We start from the raw sequence: 17876 nt of genomic DNA, 5'->3' as shown, positions 1-17876 counted from the left end.
TAACTTCATTTCTCTTGTTTTCCTGCCACATTGGGCACATGTTACTTGTTTCCAAGTTTAAGTGCGTTCAGCTTAGCTGTGAAACTTCGTGTGTAGTGATGGGAAAAGGTTCATGTTCTTGGATATTGGAAAATGAAGGAAATTTTGTGCCTTGTCACTCTGGGATGATACACTTGGGGGGAGCAAAGCAACACCTGTGGCTTTTTCACCCAGAATTTGTGCAGGGATGTTGTGGCAGCAGCTGTAAATTGAACTCTGTGTCAGGAGGAATTTCCTCTCGAAGTTCTGCTGTGCAGTTGTTATCTCTGAGCTTATCCAAAGCTCATTATTTTTATGGTCACTTGATGCCATTTGATTCAGTTAAGGTAGAACACATGTCTTAGGGACCTTCAAAGACTTCAGTCTCTGTTCCTTTCCTCTGCTCCATCAACTTAGAGATTGTAGCATTATCTCTGCAGAAGATAACTCAGTGCTGTTTCTTCCAGTGTTGATGTTTTAAACACCTGAAGCTGCAATGGAAGATGTCAGCTGAATCATCATCCTGTCATTCTCCTTCTTCCATTTCATTTTGCCACTGGAGTCCAGAGGGGGAATTACTGGTGACCTGTAAAAGCTTCTTGCCTGGGAATTCTGCTTTAGCAATTCTGTGGTCTCTTTCATTTCTAGGCATTTTTTCTCAATGATTGAATATGATTTTATTTACAGAAATGATTCCTAGCTGAGATACAGCACAGAGTTTTCTTCCCTTTCTGTCTCCTGTGAGAGTTATTGTATCATTCATTACTTCTAAAACATCCATCTATAGGATTAGTCTTCACTGAAAAATTAGGAATACGTGATACTTAATAATCCAGAACAGGCATAAATCCTTCTTTGTGGTTCCTAAAAGTGTCAACATAAATCTACTTGTCAGGACTATTTTCTTTGTCTGTGTTCCCTGGGAGTAATTAATGATAATAGTGATTGATAAACTTTTATGCTCAGGATTGGTAAATGAATTAAAGTAATTGATGGGCTTGTAGTGAAGCTGGGCTCTGGGTGTCCTGTCATTTCTTTGGGGCTGTAACCCACGCACAGTTTCACAACTATGTTTGTATTTCCAGTGAATGCCTGTGTGATCACAGAGTTGTGGTTTAAGGGTTGTCTTCTGATTATGATTAATGTTTTGATGATGTACTGCTGAGTTCTTGCCTACTGGAATAGCCACTGTCAGCTCAAGTCTCCAAAGGGAATGACACCACTGGACCTATTCCGTGTGCCAGAGCAGGTAGTGGTTGGTACTGAGACCCCATCCCAGCCTGAGAAGGATGTTTTTGTTCTAAAGTAATGTTTGTTGCACAGATGACTTGCTCAGCTCCATCAGCTTCTGCCTGGGGTTTGAATTCCTGTTTTTCTTGGTTTACAGAGACCTGGTCACATGAATCCATCACTAAGAATCACAGAGTCACAGAATGGTTTGGGTTGGAAGGAACTTTAAAGCCCATCCCATTCCACCCCCTGCCATGGGCAGGGACACCTTCCACCAGCCCAGGCTGCTCCAAGCCCCATCCAACCTGGCCTTGGACACTTCCAGGGATCCAGGGGCAGCCACAGCTTCTCTGGGTAACCTGTGCCAGGGCCTCCCCACCCTCACAGGGAACAATTTCTTCCTATTACCTAATCTAACCCTACTCTCAGTTTGAAGCCATTCTCCCATGTCCTGTCATTACATTGCCTTGTCAATGGTTTCTCTAAATACTCAACTCTGAGAGCCAAATGCTCAGCAGTGGTAGAACAAATCCTACCCTGTCCCCTTTTCCTACTTACATTTGTAGGATACATGAGTGCCTTCTGGGCAGAGATTGGAAGAGATGGATTGCTTATGGAGTGAAAGATGCTTCCAGTTCTGTCCCAAAGCAGTGGCTGAATGTGACCACCCCTTTAGCATTGTAACCTCAGGACACTTCACTCTTAGTGCCAGAAGAGCCCTGAAGCAATCAGCACCAATGCTAATTAATAACTTCAGAGTATTTCTGGAGGTACTTAGGAACAGCTTAATGGAGTAGCAGGAGCTCTGGTTCCTTTTCCCCTCTGTTCTTAGTCCTGTTTTGGGCCCATGAGACAAATACCTTGCCCTGAAGCAATAGAACAACATCCTGTTCTTGCTCTGTAATGTTATTTATGATCAATGCAAATTGACATAAGCATTCACTGTTCCCCCCAAGAATGGTCCTACCCTGTTCCTGTTCCCTCATATCTGCTTGTCCCAGCATTTGTGCAATGTCATGATGAACCAGATTGCACAAGAGGCTGTAATTAAAATTAATCTTTTTTGGTTTTTTGCAGTCAAAACTTGCCCACATCAATTCTCTGTTGTCCAACCCTCCCCAAAAGAAAAGTGTGATTGAGAGCTGTAATGAGCAACCTGATCTAATTTTGAAGTAAGCCCTGCTCTGAATGGAAAGCTGGACTAGGTTCTTTCTTTCCAAACTAAATCTTTCTGTGATTCTATGACCTTTGTAGGACAATAGGTTCTTTTATTGGTAGTGCCAGTTGCTGCAGGCTTGGGGTGACCATTAAATTATGGCTCAAAGAAAAAAAGGTTGTGCATCAGCTGTTTTTCTCCACTGAGAAGAAATGGAAGCTGTAAATCTGTCTTGGACATAGGAAATGAGATGCCTTTATTTAGGATGCTACTGAGAGTGTTGGTGATGCCCTTGTTCCATTGAGGATGCTGATGTGACCTGCAAGATGTTTGTCTCTTTGTCTCAATCAAAGCCCTGTTCCACTGTTGGCTGGGGGCATGTCCAGCACAGGAACCCTTAGTTTTCCTTGACCAGACAGAGATTTTTTGCAGAATTTCCAGCACCAACTCTTCCTTGCCTTAGAAATGAAGGGTAATGGTTGTTTGTCCTTCATTTATGGCTTGTGCATGAAGAATTCTTCTCTGCACAGTGTGTTAAATAACTTATACATTCTGTTTAATTTGCCAATACCTCATGTTGCCTTAAATTGAGAGTAAATACACACAGTTCCTTTGTAAACCCAGCATATCACCTGTTGTTCACCAGAACCATGTCTGTCAGAATCTGCTTTTGGTAGTAGGGATTCTAGTGCTCAGTTGCCTTCTTAAGACAGCTTATTGTGTACCCCTGTTCTACAACATATTTCTAGACTTTCTAGACAGAAAAAGTGATGCTCCACCTGCTGTTAAGCTAATGTATCTTTAAAGAGTTTGTTCTCTTGAATACACAGGGTGATGATTGTCACTGAGGAGATTCCAAACTCCTATTCCCAATATACAACTGGCCAGGATGTCAAGTGGAATGACTTCTCTGTTGTTGATACCATTCACATGTCAAACACTTACTCTCCTGTCCTCAGCTGGAAAAAACCCCAACATAAACCCCAAACCAAAATGTGAGCTGAGGTGTATATTGTCACATATTGTATTTCCATTTTCTGTTTTCTAATTCCTGTGCTTGTGTTCTGAAAAAGCAGCCCAGCTAGGGGAGAGGGAGTTGCCAGAGGGCAGCCCACAGACTGCACCCAGCAAGATCCAACGCAGGAATTGGCTCCAGGTAAGAAGCAGTTGGAAGGAATGGGTGCTTGAACTGATTCTTAGTTCCTGAATCATTTCAGGGGAAATTGGTTACAACTTGTAGATAGTTGGGACTCCCATAGAATCTTGGCTTGGTGTGGGTGCTGAGTGACAATGTGAAATAATTCTGTGGCCGGTTTTGTGTCTACTTTGAAGCCTGAAGAGGCAAATCTCATTGAAAGGGTCTGGTTTCAGTGACATCTGTCACAGAAACTTCTGTGGCCTGGGCATGATTGACTCAGTGTGTCCTCCAGCAGCAACAGCTGTTGCTGGACATCTCTGATGACAGCCTAGAGAATTTATCCAGTGCAAAGGATGGAAAAGCTCATTTTTGAGAGACATCCCTGCCTGTCACTGGTGTTCTCCACACTGCAATAGGATTGAGGGACACAAAAGTGTAATTTGCATGGCTTGAGTTGTAATTTGTGACAAATTCCTGTAGATCATAAGAGAGGAAAGTGCACAGAAGATAATAAAAATATCCTATATATAAGAAATTTGGAGCCATTAGTTACATAGTTGTTGGTTCACTGGAGAAGCATCAATGCTCTTTTTTTCTTTTGGCCTAAAGAAGGATCTGAGTTAACCTGTCAAGGAGTGTGGCTTAGTTAACAGAACACTTGGGAATTCAGAACAATGGAGACATGTCACCCAAATAATTACCCTACTTGATTAGCAGTTGGCCTGGCTGCATGTCCAGTGGCTGGGGATCAGGGTCTGTGTCACTGTGGATCAATTGTTGATGCCATGCAGGTTTGTTTCTCTTGCAGCAAATACTGCACATTTGGAGCTTTTAGGCTGCATTACTTTATTTACCACCCTTACTGCTTCAAAGCTGAGTTTAATTAATTTTCTCAGCTCCTATTTCTCCCAGTAGATCACTGCTTACACACTGGCCTGTCAGGACTTGTTTGCTAAATTTGCCAAATGTCATCACCTGTGTCATTCCAGTGAAAAAGGAGGCACATCCTCTGACTGGATTGGAAAGTCAGCCAAACACAGGCAGCTATACTGAAAGCTGGCTACTCTTTGGGACTGGCTTAGGATGATACCTGAAGTCTTTTATCCAGTTGGATGGGAAGGTTGCAGTTATCCTAATGAGCAACTGGAATTGTTTAGCTAAGGAAGTGTGCAACCACTGAGTAAGGTGCAGGTTGTGCTATTCAGCACTTTACTTCCCCAGTGATTTTCTCTGTGGGTTTTTTGGGTATCTGCAGCTCATGTCCAAAACTGCCAAACTCAGGCTGTGCTAAGGTGTGTTCTGAGGAGGGGGACAGGCTCGCTGAAAGAACTCGGTCTGTCGAAAGCCAGGTTGCCTTAGGAAATTCCCTCTGGGACATCTCTGCCCCCTGGCACTTACAGAATTGTAGAGGAGTGTGTGAACAGCAGATAATGAGGTTTAATATCACTGCTCAGGCTTCTTGGTCACGTTGTCTTTAACGAGACCGTCCTCTTGTCATTGTTCACTTATGAGACACTGGGACAGCAGCAGCAGGTCAGGAGTTTGACCAGGGTGGTTAAAACCATGATTCAGAGGCCCAAAGGTGAGCTCAGGGAGGACAGAAACCTTCTCTGGAACAAAGGGGAAAAGCGCAGTGCTTGATACAGACATCATTATGTAAAATGTGATGATTATTTTAGCCCCAAAGACATCTAGTTTCTTTAAATGCTTCTTTTAACAGGAAACTGTGGCAATTAAAACAGAAAAAGGGGGTAAACTCTACGTTAAACCATCTCTTCAGTACTCTGAGGATTTTGAACCTTATGAAAGCTTGACCTTGGAGACAAATGGTGATGATCCTCTCCATTACTCCCAGGTACAATTGGCAGTTGCCTTTTATTATTCGTGGCAGTGTCATTTGAAATGTGAAAGGGCCCAGGGGTCAGTCCTGGCTGGGGTGTGCAAACCCAGATTACAGTGGTTTCTTCATTAGGTGATTTTGCATTGTTGAGATGCGACATAAGGAAGGAAAAAATGGAAAATAAAGCTTCTTTTGAAAATCTGGTCTCAGTCAGCAACACTGCAGAGCACTAAGTCCTATTTTAAAGAGGTAGAATGTTGTCCCTGTGGGATTGAATCAAGGCATTCCCTGCAAGGAGCCTCTTTCACTTCATGGCTGTCCACGTGAACATCACTCTTGGCTGTCAAGTTAGAGAAGGCTGAAACAACAACTTTTTCTGGGTTTAGGTTAGCTTTTGAATAATCATGCTAAAATTATTGCATGTCATTGCTTTTATCTAACAAAAATAAGACTAAAGTTTTAAAAATATTTGAATCACTACAGCTGCTTTCCAGCAAGGGTTGTTTTCGTATGGACTGTGCAGTCTGCTCTTAATTACTAATTGCACTTTGTTCTAGCACACCTCATGAATGTCCTGTCCTTGAAAAAGATGAACAAATGAACAAAAATTTATGGATGTTTTTCTGCTTAACCAATTAATGACATCAGTAAAGCTTTTCTGGGTAGTGGAGTAGCGTCTATCTGTGAAACTGTCTGCAGATCTTATCACCGACATCAGACAAAATTCCCCAGCATATTTTCCTAGCTTGCACCTGTCTCTCTTTCTTATATTTCTCTTGAGTTTATGATTATTTTTTGCTCTACAAACTGCTAGCTTGTTTACAGTGGTGGATATTTATAATCTTTAATAATTTTAACCCAACCCCCCCATTTTTCTTTTTATTCCAGATGGAAATACTTTTTGATTTTCCTGAAGCTATAATGTGTTTCCTTGAATGTCTTGCTACAATGCAGATGCCTGAGGTTTCAAACCAGAAGAAAGCCTGTACAATTCACTGTCAAATACCTAGAAATATTAGTCTAGGCATGCTCCATATCAAGGCTCAGGTTGCTTATAAACCCTCTTTTGAACCTACCTTTGCCTGCTCTTTGTAATGTGCATCTGTCAACATGGATTTCCTAACAAGTGTAATCTGTAGCAGCTTGAAGCTTTCATTGCAAACTGAACACGCACTGTCACAGTTCATTTGTACCTGAAGTGGCTTCAGGTTTTCATCTTATGCAGTTTGCTTGCCCATATTTGTCTCAAAACTCTAATATTAACAAAAGAGGGTGGGGGGAAGCATTTAAGGGGTGTGAGGTTCTTTTCCTTTTGCCTTCATGAAAGCACAAAGCTCCCCAGCATCATCTGTGCTGTTTGTGCCATATAATGAGAGAGGCAAGGCAATTTTTTTTCCACAGCAAATTTCAAAATAGATTAATTTTTGCATTAAATCCTGTTACAGTGTGTCCACTTCAAAAAATCTGTGCAAACTGGGAGCTTAACCCATTTAGACCACAACTCTTTTCTACTGGTTTTTGGAGTACAGGTGTTTACAAGGTAGGGCTATTACAATCTATCCAAGTGCTTATAAAGAATTTGATGTTACATGGTATTGGCAGTCTTGTGAAGGCACTTGGAAATTCTGAATTGCAGCTGCTCTTCAAATAGAAAGAGACTGGACAAATATATGCCCTTGCCCTCTCCATTACTCACCTCCTGTTTGTAACTTATTCCTAAAAATTGGTTTTGCAACATAAAAACTCCTTGGCCTACACAATGTTCCTGCAAGGATACTGATGAGAAGGGACAAAGGAGTTATAGGATGAGTTTTCTTTACAAGCCTCATCAAAGGAGTGAAGACCTGATGGAGGAATGTGAATATTTTTAGCTGCATCATGGCTCTGAGTTCATGAGGACATTTTTTTTTTTCTCCTGGGGAGAACGAGGCAGCCACACTGGTTTATTTTAAAAGACATATTTGAGCTCTTCTGACAGATCTGTTTATGTTGTACCAGGGATTGAGGAGCAGCTTGCAACACAGTGTAGAAGAGGAAGGGATGGAAGAAGACTCTCTTAGTGATGACTGTGACTCTGTTGAAGAGGATGTGTTTTCAGAGCCATCTCCCACTGAGGAGGAAGTTTCAAGCTTTGAAGACCTTCAGTTCCATGGCACTGGGTCACTGCAGAAAGAGGTTTCTGAGCATCAGGATGCTGGGAGATGCCCTGGCCTCGATTGTGGTGCCCTCACTGTGCTGGAGTCCAACCAGGATCAGAGCAGTGAGTCTCTGTGTGCTCCACACTGCTCCAGCACTGCAGTGATGATTCTTTGAGAGCAGAGCTTTTAAGGGAATGGCTGCTGGTTAATCATTGGGGGTTACTCCATACTCTCATTTTAATCTGCAGATTTGGAAGATTTGCATCTTCTTGCTACTTTATTAAGAATTTTTTTTCAAACACAAAGATATAGCCCTAGCTAATGCCCTGCATCACCAGGTCTAGACACTTGAACAAATATTGCCTCAGATTGTCTGTGGCATTTCTCAAGAAATTACTATGTTTTTAATAGGGTTTTGAACTGTTTTTGCAGTAATTCAGGCAGCCAAACCTTCCCAGTCTCAACTTTGTTTCACATCCTGAGTGCTGGATATTTGTTGTCACAGTGTGTGCTATTTATCCCTGATGAATTATATGAGCCACTTCTTTTTGTGTCCTTTGGAGACCTCAATGTCCAAACCCACAACCAGTCACCAGATCTCAAAGATATTTAGCTTGTCAAAGGTGAGGAGTTCAGGCAGAAACCAGACCTAGACCTACATTCAGTATTTCTCAAAATTCCCTCCCACTCATTTCAGGTTCAGTAATTGGTTTGGGTTGTTGGCTTTGTTTATTTTTCTTTTCCTTATTCATAATTAATTGCATAAATTAAGAGGAACAATCTTTGAATAAATTGAGCAGAGGATAGTTCTTATTGTCATCGGTGTGAGTGGAGTGTAAATGGGGAGAGGGGCAGAGGAAGAGATAGGAACAAAGGATGGAGCTGCAGTGAGAACAAGATCTTTGGGAGAATACATGATCTATTGTCTAGAGAGAAGTTTCAAACCTGTAAACAATGGAGGCATTAATAATTCTCAAATAAAAACAGGAAGAAGTACTCCTGGGCAACCCTCTAAATAAGACAAGATTTAGTCAGTATTTAAAATTTATTTTAGTGTAATGTGTTAACAAGTGACGCGGGAGTTCATTTTTATTTTGGCTTTTCTTGACAGTAATGCAGGTAAATATCTGGTAGAGATGAGATCTCTTGGTACATTCTAATAACATTTTTATTTTGTTTCACTAAGTGAAACGTGCTTCTGTGCTTCTGTAACAATAGAACAATATCAGTGAAAGGGAGGGAGATTATCACTTTAACAATGCCCACATAATTAAAGCAACAAAACCTTAGCCGTTAGGACCCAATAATTGTTTTCCCAGGCTGGCTGCTCCTAAATAACTTCCAAGTTGATTATTTCTGTTTCCTTTTCATGTTGCAGAAGTGAAGCCAGTGCGAGTTCTCTCTGCAAAGAGAAAGGACAGTGCTGAATTGTACATTCCTGTCAGACCAGTCCTGGTGAAAAGCAAAGCCACTCGGCCGCTCTCTGCTGAGTTCTTGCACCAGGAAAGACACGAGAAAAGTTCTTCTAGTAAGAAATAAGAATATGTGATGTCAATAAGGAGAGTTTTCATGCTTTTCCCCCCTCTGGCTCAGATGCAATTTCAGCACATATCTGTCATTATGTGATTTTTTTTTAGCTGTCCCTGTCCTGCCTTTTTTTAGTTGTTTTTAACAACTCGAGTGTTTTCAGTAAAACTGTGAGAAGATCCAGAGCCTGCATACTTCAGTCTTCTGCTGGATCTTTACTATCTTCCTTCTCTTTTTGTTTCCACAGCATAAGACTTTTTTCCTCTGCTTTTTCCACTGGAGATCAGTCTCCAGTGCTGGGTAGATATGCCAGTATCGAGGACCATTCTGGAAAATATTTTTCCTGGACTGAAGAACAACATTTTTCGGGCACTGCTGCTTATTCTAAAAATCTGCTGCTAAAGCGTGGTCTTCACCTGGGGAAAAAACCAACAGCACACACCAAACCCCAGATCTAGGCTGAAATCATGACTGCAGCTGTATTTCAGTGCAGTCCTTAACAAGTCTGATGAGTTTTGAGAGGTCTGAGATGAAGTTTTCGGACTTGCCATACTCTGTGGTTCAGATGCTCTTTTCAAAAGAGCAAAATCCACTTGTGTCCCAAGAAAGCAATAAGGCTAATGGTTTTGAGAAGTCCAAATATTAGTTTCTTAATTGGCAGAAAACCAAATGGAGGAAAAGAAGCTAATTCTTTTTGGCTCCAGAATAAATCCCCTTTGTAGCTTCTGAGACCCTCACCCACCATCTGTCTGAGCAGATGCTTGCTTTGACTGCTTCCCAAAGATGTGTGCAGCGTTTCCTCAGGTTATAATAGTGCTTATTGGAACTATTTCTGCCCAACCATCACGTTAGAGCTTTAATTTCATTTCAGGGGGATGATATAGTGCAGAAAAATAAACAGGACTTTATCCTGTCCCTGTTTTTGCAAAGATGGATAATGCTTGTTAAAAGTTTTCATGTTGGAAGGTTCAGTGTGAATGCCTGCAAATCTCAGCTCAGTTTTAATTTCTTGTCTTTTCAGGGTAGACTTCATGTTACTTGCATCCTCTGCACTGTACTCTCCTGCTTACTAAACCTCCCTGCAGCATTGTGAGCACTCTGAAATATCAGCCTGTTCTTCAGTATTTCAATCTAAATGTCTGTACAACTTCAGTCTCTTTTCTTCCCTTGGCTTTTAAAGTCCTCAGCTATAACCACTGTGCTTCTCTTTTAGTCTCTTTAGTCCAATCTCACATCATCTGTTGTTAAATTTTATTTCCTTTCTTTTAAACCTGTTTATAGGCTGTGATGTTTCTATTTCTCCTTGAAGTTTGGGAAGATTGGGATGTGTATGGGCATTGTGATGACTACTCAAGTGATAAGGTGACTTATTCTGCCTTGCAGATAGCAAGTCCTGGCTCCCCTTGTTGTGCTAGAAGACTCTGGGGGTTCCTCCAAAATAGCTGAGCACCCCAGTTACACTGCAAAATCCTGCTGTGCTTAAATTATATATTCTTTTCTTTCAATGGACTATCACAAGGCATTCTCACTAAATACCAGAACAAAGCAATCCAAAAGCATAAAAATTACGTTTCTCATTTGTCAGTTCCCCTCTTGCTACGATGCTGCTTTAACTGTTGTCTCAAGTAGATGTGAACCTTAATATAAAACCAAATGGCAGGAATTCAGCCTGGCTTGGGATGGTTACTGCAAAACCTGGTGTCAGTAACTGAATTGGATGTTTCAGGTGGATGCTGCTGTGATGTTCATGTCCAGACAAATGAATATTTCTTCCCTCCTTTGGTGGCAGGAGCCTCAAGTCGACCGGAGAGGTCCCTGTCGGTAACTCGGAAGGACGTGTGTGAGAAGGACCCTGATCTCTCGGTTTCAGCCGTGGTTCAAGCCATGAAAATTGAGAATGAAGCCTTGCAGAGAGACCTGCAGAGTTCCACAGGCCCTCAAAAGGTGTGGGAAATACCAGAGAGAGCTGTTTGATCAAGCAGCAACCCCCCCCCCCCATGAATTACAATCTCTTACACATCAACGTTGTGTATGAATGGATGGTGATGCCTCTTAAGTGTAATTGAATTTGTATTATTCTTCCATAGGGTTGTTTTCTTTAATCTGCTTCCTCAGGATAGCATCCCACAGCTCTCTCTTGATTACAGGGATCACTGAGCAGCTGATAGACCAGCCATATGATGTGTCTGTACAGTCAAGTGCACAGCTGCAGGCCCAGTTGAGCCATTTTCATCCTGGAAGCTTCTTAAACGAGATAATGTGTGATTTCCATGCCAATAAATCCTACATTCCTGCTGGACTCTTTAATATGGGCACTGCTCCCTGTTAGTACAGTGTCATGTACACTCTTAGATCTGACTGAGGAGGAGCTGGTTTTCTGTGTGTGCATCTCTTATCTCCAACAACCCTGTTTAAAAACAATTAAAAACTCAAAAAACAAAAAAAAATCAATAAAAGCTAGTAAAAAATGTGGAGTACAGGCACAGAAAGAGCACTGTAAAAAATTTAGCACTTTTCCTCTTTTGTCTTTTAGGTAGTCACTGATATTTAATAGTTAGTTCTGTATTTAAATAGTTAGATAGTTCTGTATTTAAAAAAATAAATAATTTTTTTATTCTAATGAAACTTAGGGATTTGGGGATTTGAAAGTCTTTATGATCCATTTTTGGAGAAGGAGAAAGTCAGTAGACCTGTGCCAAAAGTTTGGCCAACCCTGAGTCTTACCAAATGTATAGAATGAGATTTTATATATTTTACATATATATATATTATATATATTTAAAAGTCCTCAGAATATGCTTTTATGTAACTTTTCTTCCATGTAGAAGAGCAAGCTCCAAGCTTTCATTTCAAATCAAGACCAATTCTGTTAAATGTGCTTTAATTCAGTACAGAGTTACAGATGAGCTGGGCCCAAACTCTTATTTATTCCAGAGGTGCAGACTGACACTCATTGGTATGTGGAGAACAATCTGAATAAAACATGTTCATCTTTTTCTTCCTTAGAAAAATTCTTCTGTTTCGTCTCTTGTTTCCTCAATGACTGAACCTCCAGAAAAAAGCCAGGCAAGGAGTGCAGTGACAAAAGCTGAGAGAACCTGTCCTTTTGGAAGCAGGTATATATATATTTGCTTTAGGCTAACTTCCTTTTTTTTTGAAGAGAGATTTTTCAGAATGCCACTACACCTGGTAATCTTCAAATCCCTCAGACACCAGGCAAGTAGTAGCAAATCAGGGATTCAAGCCTTGGGCCAGTGTCTGCAGAGCAGGGATCTGCCAACATCTTCCTTTATTGTATTGATACAACCTGTGCATTGCTTTCTCAGAACCAGCTGGGAACTGGAGCCCAGTTTTTTAACCAAACCCCGTGTTTTTAAGATGGGATGCTGCAACAGTTCTCATTGGGTGTGGGGCTACATGAATTCTTCTGTGGGGTGCATGGGTTCATCCTATCATCTTTTCACACCAACTAAACTGCTTCTTAAAAATGCAGGAATTATGAGGAAGTAGCACATGAAAGGATATGTCGTTTCAGACAAAAGAAGAAACCTCTGAAAGTCTTTCTGGAGCATGAGAACCATTCTGCCGGTGACAATGACAGAGCCCTGGCTGATGACAAAGCTGAAGTAGATTCCATGTTGAGAGAGAAGGTTTGTGCGTATTTGCACCGTAATTGAGGCTTCCCAGAATTATTAAAATAAAAGTACAGTGAATGGTCTGCATTTGATTCTTTCCCATGTCAGCTAATAAACCCATGGCAGAGTTTATCACTTCATCAGAATGACAAAGGAATCAGACAAGGAACAGGGAGCTGTTTTCTCTTTGGGCTTTTTAAGAAGGTTGATGTGTGGCAGAGCTGGTGGAACCCAGAATGAACTGAATGCCACCCACATAGCCTTGACTTTGCAATCTCTTTGCTTCTGACCCATCAGCATTGCAATCTTAACGGTGTTTGTTTTTATCCCACGCTTTGTTGTTTGGTCACTTAAGGTTTTTACCACATTTCCCTTTGGTCCAGGTGACAGCCAGCGTGGAAGTTCGTGATGCCATTTATGTGACTATGGAGCTGCTTTCTAACTGGGGGAATCCAGTGAACGTGGGCCTGAGCCAGGTGGAGTTCTTTGATTTACACAACGAGAAGATCTTTGTGTCTCCCCATGACGTGGACATTCGAAATGCTGACAACCCGGGGGATTTGTGCTGCCTGGTCAAGAAGAACTTAAATGTAAGACAGCCTAGTCCTGGGTGTTAAAATCTCTCATTATAATATAATATTTTTATCACCAGGTTTTTTGTTCAGAAACATGATTGCATTTTGAACCTGACTGCATAACAAGTATGATAATTTCAAAGACTACAAATGTTGCTTATTATTAACAAGTCCAGCTTTCCTGTCCAAGATGTTCGTGTTCAGTTATAACATTGCTTTAGAACAGTCTTTGATTAATTTGCCTGACTTACTTAGCTAAACAATGGGATGGAGGAAGCTTTTAGTCTGCCTCCTTATATATTAACTCTGTGGCATTGTCTTGGGTAAAGGGACACATTCAGTTTTTAAGTTTTGTGCTGTAGAATGAGATGACAAAACTTTAAGAACAGTGAATTTCACCTTTTTAGAGTGTGTGTGTGCTGATAAACTGAAGTAATTACTTGTGATCTGAAGGTACAGAAGCTTCACTGCTAATTTCTTTCAGATGCTTAGTATGAGTTTAATAGCAGAGTAGGAAGTGGACAAATATTCAGTGTTTTGAAATTTAGTTGAAATTCAGGATGGAGCATTATTTCCAGACAAATATTTTTACTTGAGACATCTTTCTTACTGTCTAAACACTATGGTGTGTGTCTAAATATCCATTCTCCTTTACAGGCTTTGTGCCTGGCAGATGACACTCAGTAGTAGTAGTGGTGACTCTCAGGCTCTCCAGCTAATTGTAAATTATGTAGTAATACGTTCATTAAGCCATTATAAACCTGTTATCCTCAGCATTACTCATACATTTATATATCCCATTATTCTTAAGTAATGAGGTTTTACATTTCATTGATTAACATACTCCTTGGATTTGTGACACTGGAATCTCCTCTCTTGAAGCTGGAAGGGTATTGCCTCCAAGATGCAGTCTGGAGAGGGAACAAGTCTTGAGGTTTGAGCATGTGATACCTGAGCTGCAGGTTCCTTCAGCAGTCAGAGCAGCATTTCCAGTCTGTGTGCATTTCAGGAGAGCTTTTGGGTGCATTAGAAAACCCCATAAATTGGTCAATCTCCAAGCAACTAATATTTTCAACAGAATGAAAACCTGACATAAAAACTTATTACGTGGAAAACTCCTTTTGCCATGGTTAAAACACTTCCATCTTCGATCATTTGGGTGTACATTTGTCTTTGAGAATAGACAACAGATTGGTTTACTGGAGATCAGGGATTTTATTTTGTCAGTTTGTTTATTACCCTTGCAGACTTTTAAGAAGAGCACTTAAATTGCCTCCTTCCTTGTGCTTTGTGATATACTCTAAAGGAACAAAATGCCTGGCAGAACATCAGGTGCTCTCAACTAACTCGATTTAGATTAGAGATAAGGGAGAAATAGGGTGAGGGTGGGGAGGGCCTGGCACAGGTTGCTCAGAGAAGCTGTGGCTGCCCCAGCCCTGGAATTATTCCAGGCCAGGTTGGACGGGGCTTGGAGCAACCTGGGCTGGTGGAAGTGTCCCTGCCCATGGCAGGGGGTGGAATGAGATGAGCTTTAAGGTCCCTTCCAACCCAAACCATTCTGGGCTTCTCTGATAATGCTTGATAAGACATAGGTTAGATATTGTATTGAAATGGTTTTCTGTAAACCTTTTTGATTCTTAGACATATATATAGGTCTTTTAAACCTCAGAATAATAAGGACAGGTAACTGTAATTCTAGAAATATCTAAGCAAGGTATTTCTTCCCAGTGGTGAACCCTTAGACCCACATCATTCCCCTTCACAGTACTTGAATCTTCCTTTGCTCTCCATCAGGTGCCCCCACACAAACCAGTGTCCCACAAAATCTAAGAGAAGAGGTTTCCACTCTCCCATTTTTCTGCCTTGATCCAGTTCAAATGTAATTCCAACTTCTTAACATGTATCAGGTTCACCCTGATGGTTCAGAAGAACTTTGGGGCTGGATTTTCCAGCTCTATTTGCAAAGACAGTAACTCCAGACTCAAGTGCATCATGTGAAGGCAAAGACATCACCGTCACTCTTTGTGATAAAACATGAGAGTCCTCCACAGTCTCGAGAGTGTGGATTCTTTGGCACGGTGCCTTCAGTTTGTGGTGTGAGGTCTTTGGCTTGCTGATGGGCACTGTAACACCTGTGAGTCTGTGCAACCCCAGGTCCTAAGCAGTTACTTCCACTGATAAACCAGAGATCTCTTTGCCTCTCACTCACAGCACTGGCCTGGCTCTGATGTACCTCCTGTTGTTTGGAGGGTCACCTGCAGCTTTACAGAGAAACCAGTGAGAAGCATGGAGGATTCTTTCCAGAGCCCATTTTGGTGCTGAATCAGGCACCCTCCTGTGAAGGCACCTCTGGCTCTCAGTACACACCAGAACCTACTGATTTCTGGGGCATCAGGTGCTGGTTTGAGAGGTCTGAAGGTGGATTGCTCATCGGATGTTTCCTGCTGTTGGGAAATTATTTTTTAACCATTCTTGTTCATAGTATGACTTCAAAAACACGGTGCAGCTTTGAAGTTGACCCTGGAGTTGGGTTCACGCTGATTCGAGGGCTATCTTTTGTTTCTTTGATGTTAAGAGGCATCTTTCTGTTCTTCAGTAGAAAGTATTAAACCTGTCTGGCACTCTTATGGCTGTTTATGCCCCAAACTGACATTAAACACAACAAGAGTCTCCCAGAGCTTTTTGAGAGGCTTCTGGGGCAGAGGCGTCGTGACCCGTGGGAGTTTGGAATGTGGAGATGGCCACTGTGACAAGTGGATCTATTCAGGATATCTCTGAACAGGCTGCACAGCTCTGTCCTCACCATCATTAGGCACCCAGCTAAAGTACTCAGGAGGAAAGTTTTGTGGTTACTGCCTTCAGGAAAATGTGAAAGACTCACTTCAGAGTGAAATGTTGTGGAAAAGTACTGACTGTGTACCTACTGTGTCACTGCGTGTACTGTGGATCCTTGAGAACAGAAGGGGGGCTAATTTATCTCCTCATCTCACATCACTGAAGTGTTACCTGCATGTGTATTCACTCTGTGCCCTTCTTCAGCTCTTTTATGATAACATTTGACATCAAGTACATTAATATTCGACATTTCGATTCTGAAACTCTTTCCTCCTTGCTTCTTTCTGAGGTGCCACACATCCTTTTACTCCACTTCTCAGCATGTAGAGATAGCAGTTCTTAACAATTTTCAGAATTGGTACTTTCAAGTCTCTTGATGGCCAATTGTATGTAAAATTCATGTTGGGAGTTTCTGTGATATCTTTGAAAATAGCAAGTGTAGAGTTCTGTGCAGCTCCAAGGAATAGATCTGTAAGTGATGTTGGCTGTCTGCAAAGCCTGATTAAAATAGAGCCAGGCAATAAAGTAAAATTCTATAAGATTCCCCTGTTTAGAGAGCAAACCAGAAGTGTAAGCACAGGAAGAAATCATAGAATGATTGTCCAGCATCCATTGTGCTCAGTGATCCCCTCTAGTACAGGCAAAGCTGATTAATTTGATTAAAATAAACTGGGCTTGCTCTGACCCTGCAGTTCCAAAGCAGGGCAGGCTGCCTGTGGTTTGTGAGTGTGCAGATGCCTCGCTGGGACAGCGAGCAGCTGACCTTTATCTCCTTGTCAGGTTCTTGGGAGCTGCCTTAGAGGCAGGAGAGTCGGATTTGCTGCTGGGAAATGAGGTTGAGGTTCTTGCTCTTACGTAGTGGATCTGATTGAATTTCCTAATCTCTGCATATTGTGCTGTGGGGTGGGCAGTTAATTAAAGTTCAAACCCTTCTTGAGGAGGAAGAGTTGGTGACAGTCTGCTTGTGTTATGTTTTTAGCTCAGGAAGGAAAGCTGCCTCTGGATGTGCCCTTTCCATCCGCCCATCCAACTGTATTTTGTTATCCGCAATCCCACCCGGTCATGTGACTTTGGTATATCCAAGATCAAGATCTGGAATTACAGCACAACAACTCCCAGTGTAAGTAGCCTTTTCTCAACTGCTCTGTGTGTTTGCTCTGCCTTGCCTGGGGAAATTCAGTCTGCTCTTCTTTCTAAAAGCCTGAAATAAAAGTAGATACAATTTTCTCTGATAAAACAGGAGCTATGAGGTGTCCCTGTCTGCTGTGAAATTTGCTTCTGTCTTAATTGTAAGTGGTAACAACGTGGTGATAATGTTTTCATAGGCACAATGAGCATTTTCTTTCAAAGCTATTAAAGATCTCTAAAGACCTAATAAAAGGCTTGCATATTCTGTCACTTAATCCTTTACTGTGGTGAGAAATAAAGATTCAAAGGTAAGTGCATTCAGGACTCTCAGTTGTTCTATCACAGTATAACTATGTGTTTAAATATGTGTTTTCTCCTGTATATAAATGTAAATAGGCTGACTGTTGCTCAAGTTTGGGTTTGTTGCTTTAATTAGAATCATAAATTGGTTTGGGTTGGAAGGAACCTTAAAGATCATCTAGTTCCAGCCCCCCTGCCATGGCCAGGGATAATTAAAAACTCCACCACTGTGTGCTCATAATAAAACAATCTACTGTTAGAAGAGAGACATATCATGGCAGATGGCAGATGGTCTCTTATCTCTGTGTTTGAATGTCACCATGAAAATTATTCTTGTTTGTACACTGCAGTGTTAA

General features: G+C 41.5%; 1 protein-coding gene across 5 annotated transcripts in view; it reads left to right on the top strand.

The window, feature by feature from the left end:
* The window catches only part of KATNIP (katanin interacting protein), a 56712-nt gene that overhangs the window by 4156 nt on the left and 34680 nt on the right, over positions 1–17876 (top strand). Inside the window, exons 4-12 of one of the 5 annotated variants that reach the window (XM_050317210.1) lie at positions 3481–3560; positions 5263–5397; positions 7381–7642; positions 8899–9048; positions 10837–10991; positions 12054–12163; positions 12541–12697; positions 13066–13272; positions 17072–17212. In XM_050317210.1, the coding sequence (XP_050173167.1) occupies positions 3481–3560; positions 5263–5397; positions 7381–7642; positions 8899–9048; positions 10837–10991; positions 12054–12163; positions 12541–12697; positions 13066–13272; positions 17072–17212 (1397 nt within the window). Of the gene's footprint in view, positions 1–3477; positions 3561–5262; positions 5398–7380; positions 7643–8898; positions 9049–10328; positions 10992–12053; positions 12164–12540; positions 12698–13065; positions 13273–17071; positions 17213–17876 lie in introns of those variants that run through there. The other 4 variants (XM_050317211.1, XM_050317209.1, XM_050317212.1 and 1 more) reach the window with 4 other exon arrangements.

The sequence above is a fragment of the Myiozetetes cayanensis genome, unplaced genomic scaffold, assembly GCF_022539395.1.
Source record: "Myiozetetes cayanensis isolate MyiCay16 unplaced genomic scaffold, myiCay2020 scf20-37, whole genome shotgun sequence".
Taxonomy (NCBI): domain Eukaryota; kingdom Metazoa; phylum Chordata; class Aves; order Passeriformes; family Tyrannidae; genus Myiozetetes; species Myiozetetes cayanensis.
The sequence above is the reverse complement of the archived record's forward strand: the minus strand, read 5'-3'. Positions and strand labels throughout refer to the sequence as shown.